General features: G+C 47.1%; 1 protein-coding gene across 1 annotated transcript; it reads left to right on the top strand.

Annotated features, from left to right (window-relative positions):
* Positions 1 to 300: 300 nt before the first annotated feature.
* LOC104593713 (heavy metal-associated isoprenylated plant protein 16-like) lies at positions 301 to 1,315 on the top strand. Its single transcript, XM_010253676.3, has 3 exons — positions 301 to 412; positions 528 to 606; positions 708 to 1,315. Exons 1-3 carry the CDS (start codon positions 407 to 409, stop codon positions 1,013 to 1,015), a joined length of 393 nt encoding a protein of 130 aa, XP_010251978.2. The 5' UTR covers positions 301 to 406; the 3' UTR covers positions 1,016 to 1,315.
* The last annotated feature ends 4,405 nt before the right edge of the window (positions 1,316 to 5,720 follow it).

Genomic DNA, 5,720 nt, shown 5'->3' with positions numbered 1-5,720 from the left:
TTAATTTTTGAACGGGTAAAGAATAGAAGATTAATTATGTCTGATTGGCCTACTTAAATGTGAAAATTTACAATTCTTAATTTAATGGCTTGATTATACTGGCGAGTCAACTCGCCAAGTCAACCCGCTAGAATGATACGAGTAAGGACGCGTTCAAATCTGGTGGTGGCACTAGTGGCCATGTGATGAGAACGCGTCGGCATCGACAATGGCGTGTTGTTTGACTTGACTTGACTTCTCTCGGGATTGTACCATCTCTATCATTAATTTCTTGGAAAGTTGGAAGCTTTCAGTTGATTGGCAATTTGATGTCCATAAATAGATCCATTGAGAGGAGGGAGGCTCAGTGCAACAAACAGAGCAAACAAAAATCCATTGTTCGTTACCCAGTAACCCAACAAACACAATGAAGGTATAGCTATGAGCTAGCTTAGATGTAGAGCTTTAATTAACTTCTGGGTTCTGATCAATTTCAGTTTTGGAAAGTAGAGAGTTCAATAGAAACTGATGATCGATTGTTTGTGCAGCAAAAGGTGGTGATCAAGGTTCCTGTGAATGGCTCAAAATCCCGCATTAAAGCCCTCAAGATAGCAGTTGGAATACAAGGTAAGATGACCCATCTGATCTATTATATAACTTATATGGATTTTGAGACAATAATGGAAGTAAACCCTTCAATATGATCAGCTTGTTTTTCACTGTTGCAGGGGTTGAATCGGCTTCATTGCAAGGTGAAGATAAGAGTCAGATTGTTGTTGAAGGGGAGGGGATTGATTCAATCACCTTGGCAGTGTCTCTGAGGAAGAGTTTGGGGTCTGCGGAGCTGGTTAGCGTTTCTGAAGTGAAGGAGAAAAAGGAGGAGAAAACTAATACTAGCCAATCAACAACAGCAGCCACAGTTCAGCCTGTTGATTGGTTTCTCAGCTATAACCAGGCTGCTTATAATATGCCTCAGTATTGTGTTTATCAATCTCCCAATCCCAACACCAGCGCTGATGCTTGTGCTATCATGTGAGTTGTGTCTGTGATTCAAACAACTGTGGTTTTGCCAGAGCTCCAGGAGCACCAAGCAAGGAACAAAGAGTGACTGGAGCAACAATCAGCCACAGGCACAGTGTTTCAGATATTCCAATCTCTCTCTCTCTCTCTCTCTAGATCTCTAATCCAACTTCTTTGATTTAGAATTTTTTTGACTAGGATCTGGGCCCATAACTAAAAGGGTCTTGCCCATCTCTAGTTAAGTATGAAAAGGCAATAACAGCAATTCATTTTTGGCCTCCTGATTTGTAATTAAATTATCTTAATTTTTCTACTAGTAGCTTGTCCCATGGTTTGATACATTATTATGAAACTTTGGGAATTTGGGATACTCTCTCTCTCTCTCATTTAACAAGTTTTGGATGTCCACGGTGTTAAGACAACATTCTGTTTATGCACAGCTATTGTACCCACAGACAAGACATTAACATGAAAATGCATATATATTATTGAGCATGTAGCAAAAAATATTCATGTTGTTTGGTTTCAAATTTAACTAAGAAATCTATCAATTCAGTAGTATAATAAACAATGTGTTCAATTTAAAAGCATATAAAACTTCAACCAATCAAAAAATCGACAATTAAATACCTATTTTAGTAAGTCATCATGTTACCTATTATGCCATTTAATTTGGAATTAACAAAACAAGGAGTCTAAAGTAAGAAAAAATAAATAATAATAATAATATCTTGATGATAAATTAAGAATTTGATAAGTAAAATAAATTATAAAGAAAACGAAATAATGAAAATTGTGTATAATTACAATGAAGAAAAAGAAAAACAATGAAGAGATGAAGAAGAAAAGTGGAAAAGGATCTTGTTGATGCTCGGATTAGTTTGGACAATACTGTCAAGTCTAAGTAGGACCGAGGTACCCGAGGTCCGAGGATTGAGGTGATTGAGGACTAGAAACTAAGGTGATGAGGATCCAAGATCCGAAGTCCGCGGTCGTTATTTCTTGCGTCCGAGGTGGCCGAGGACCAAGGGGTCGATTCTGCACGAAGGAAAATGTCAAAGGTCCGATGGTCAAGTTAGTACCAAGGTGTAGAGTGAATGAGGTTTGAGGTGCGAGCACCCAGACGAGGTCACTAGAGAGCAATACATTTCAAATTCTAGTGAGAGAGCTCAAGTATTCGATCCTTTACCTGGAGGGGGGGTCACCTCATATTTATACTTGAAGCCGCGTGGAGGTAGGTGAGTTTGGATGGTGGGGATTGAGCCCGTACACAGGGTGTGTGGCCATCATAGGCCGCCAAGTGATTCTGCGCCATTGGTTCCTCGATTTCCGTTGAGCTGGGCAGCACACGTTCACTGATTGGCACCGCTCTAACATGCACTACCAGACACGTGTGAGTCCTACGATTAGATAGGGCCATTTGCGCCTACATCATTTGTCTCCCACTCGCGAGACTATGGTGAAGGCCCAAGCTAAGAGGGCCTCGGGTTCGGTTGAAGGGAGTGTGTCAGTCTGAGTTGGGAGGCGTTGATGGGCCTTTTGTGTGCGTTGTGGCCTGTGGTGGCGTTGGCTCACCTTTGTTCTTCACGGGTGATGATTGAGGCTCTTGTTGGGCCTTAACTTGGTTGCTCCTGCAGAGGACCTCGGCTTCGGCACCGAGGCTACTGTTGCGTGTGGACGAGGGGGAGACTTGCCCCCAAGCCATGCGTGAATGCTAGGTGTGTCCCCTGATGCCTTGTCGAGGCGATAAAGATTCTATAGGGGCCTCAACCTCGGCTGGAAGAGCCGAGGAGGAAATGCCAGGGTGCCCGAGCTAGTGACTTAGTCGTTTCATGAGGGAATCTTGTTTTACGATGTCTTGGGCTGTGGAGAAAGTGGTTCTTGGTGCTGGATTCGGGTCGCGTGGGTTGCGGGTCCCCTAATCGGTGAGTTGGGGATCGTGCCTACAACGGGTTGCGGAGTTGCTGTCGTATGCGGGATGGGATGTTGGCAAACCGGACTATGTCCCCACTAAGTCAGCACGGCTGGGCATACCAACGAGTCATAGTGAGGAGGCAAGTTGGCTCGCTTGGCATCATTTCGTCTTCCTAGGTAGGTGACGCGTGTCAGTGAGCGGATGGGGTCATAAAGGCAGTAGCTCGATAGCCATTGGATCCAATGCAATTTGGGCCATCCATTTTCCTTCAAATAGGGGCCTTAATCAAGCATCCACTCACCATTTGTTCTTCAGTGCCTTTGCTTCCAAGAGTTCCTTACTTCCCAGAGCCCTCAGCTTTAGTTGTTCACCCTTAGAGCTCTTTGTCTTCATCGTCCTCGTCTTCATCCTAGGTAAACATCTTGTCTTTCTCTGATTCCAATCCCAAATGCTATGAAATCCCGGTCTCCTCGGGAGCGAGCTCCTTCCACACCCCAACCCCCATTAGCTCCGGTCGAGGCTCATCAGTCCCCAAGATCCCAACCCTGTGCCAAGCGGTCGAGGTGCTAAGGGAGAGGGCTGCCCCCGGGGATGTTGAGTGCAAACGAGGGGGTGAGGACCCATCTTGCAAAAGTGCTGAGTCTGCAACACCAAGGGAGGCTAAAGTGTCCCCCTTAGTAGCGAAAAGGGGACCGGTCACCGAGCTCAGCCCAAGGATGGTGGCCAAATACACTGCCCGAGGGATGAATGTAGAGCGCCTACCCCGCTCGGAGCTTGACAATACCCTTGACTATGACGAAGTCAAGTCCTTGGCAAAGAGGTATCACATCTCTCTGTCTTATCAAATGAGGGTCCCCAACGTTGGCGATCAACCATGGACACTTAAGTTTGGTTTCAGTTTTCCCCTTCATCCGTTGATCTCCGAGCTATCGAAATGGTACGAGGTTACCCTTAGCCAGTTAGTCCCAAATGTCATTAGGGCAATCATCGGTATGCTGGTGGTGGCTCAGCTTCAAGACATCCTGACGTCGAAGATGTTCCGAGCTATGCTTGTATCGAGGAAACACACCTCCGAGGTAGGCATGTACTACTTCCACTCTCAGAGAGGTTGACCCCTAGAGAATCCCTCGTCCGTCCTTGGCTGGAAGGAAAAGTTTTTCTTCATCTCCTATCCTAAGGGTTGGTCGTTCAAGGCGGAATGGGGGGAAATGTATCTAGTTGTCGAGAAGGCCAAGCCAATGCTTTGGGACGATGAAGCTATCGCGGTAGACCATCTCCTTGTGTTGGGAATGCTACAGGCCAAGCCCCTGGTGGAGGTTGAGCTTCAGTCCTTGCGTCGGTTTTTCTTTTTTACTCGATACTAATTCTTGTTTTCTTTCTTATAGAGATGCCACTGGACGCCAAGAGCATGATGTTAGAGAGCACCCTAGCAAGTAAGAAAGGGGCCGCTGAGGATATATTGGGAGGGTTAATAATGAGGAGGCATTTCGAGGTGCCCTCAACGAGGGTAGAGAGGGGGTCCGCGCTTGTAGAGGGTACCCCTCAACCACCAGCCCCCAATGGAGGAGGGGCAATAGAGGGAAGAGGCCGGCAGAGGGAAACTAGCCAAGGGAGGTTGCTAAGAAGTGGCCAGCAAAGGTGCCACCTGCACCTCCAAAAAAAATGTTGGTGCACAAGGACCGCCTAGCCAAGGGCGGCTAACTGAGGAGGGAGCCATTTGTTGCTCCAAGGATGTTGTCTACCAAAGGGCCTACCACCAGGCCTTCGTCTACTCTGTCTTCTGCCTCAGAGCCAACCGAGGAGGTGGAGTGCCTTAGTTGTCTATTCCACCCCAGGTGGGGCATCCCGAAGGGGATTCCATAAACTCTGAGGGGGTTGGTAGGGCCCTGATAAAGGGGATGATCCCCCTGGGGGATCGGTTTGAGATGATGCAGACTGATCCTCTTGTCATTCGGGATGAGGGCCTGGACTTCTTGGCCGAGGAGAGTTCCGTTCAACTTTTTCCTTGTTATCTTTTAACTTCTTGCTTTGCTTTTACTAATGGGATATCTGCTACAGGTCTGTTGCCACTACATCGGCTTGGGGGATCGGGTCGACCTCATTCTTGACCATCTGCAGCGGCTTGAGAAGAAAAGCAAACAGTTGCAGGTGTGGGTGGCCTCTGCCGAGAGTAGCCCGGGCGAGACCCTCTCATTACTGAAGGAGAAATAGCTCCGGCAGACGGTGGAGAATGATCTGAAGGCCGAGAAGGCTTGGCTCGCTTGGGATTAGGAGTCATTGACGGCGTTCGAGGAGGAGGGAGGTGCATTGGAGGACCGAAGGGAGGCAATGGATGCCAAGGCTCAGGCAACAGAGGCCGAGGTAGCGGCTGAGGAGGCTGAGGCCAACTACCAGAATGTTGTCATCGTTTGGCAACAAACTCCAGAGTATCAGAAGTGCCTGGCTGATTATGGGTTTGAGGCCTACTTGGAGGGGACTGAGGACATTAAAAAGACGCTCCTAAAGATGATGCTCGACTTTCGGGTAGACGAGTTGCAAGTTCTTTCAGACTCCCTGCTCCCCGAAGACGTTACCGAGGTCCCTTTGATGTTGCTGGCATAGGCGGCAAGGACTCTGTCGCTCCTCCAACCGAGGGCGATACATAGTTGGCCCCCATGTTGCTTTTCCTTGTTTTTGTTTTTTGTTATTGTAAATGAGCTCGGCTTGCCCTTCTGAGGCTAGAATTTTTTGTATGCTAAACAATGAATATGGAATGGAGCATTTTTTGTATATCTTGTGCCTTTGTTTACTTCTTCTCTCTTCTCTT

The sequence above is a fragment of the Nelumbo nucifera genome, chromosome 7, assembly GCF_055504915.1.
Source record: "Nelumbo nucifera cultivar China Antique chromosome 7, China Antique-T2T, whole genome shotgun sequence".
NCBI classification, from domain to species: Eukaryota; Viridiplantae; Streptophyta; class Magnoliopsida; order Proteales; family Nelumbonaceae; genus Nelumbo; species Nelumbo nucifera.
The sequence above is the reverse complement of the archived record's forward strand: the minus strand, read 5'-3'. Positions and strand labels throughout refer to the sequence as shown.

Excerpts from the sequence above, each read along its gene's own strand:
- LOC104593713 (XM_010253676.3), top strand. Across the intron at positions 607-707 it reads GATAGCAGTTGGAATACAAG|GGGTTGAATCGGCTTCATTG; the intron begins GTAAGATGACCC and ends TCACTGTTGCAG.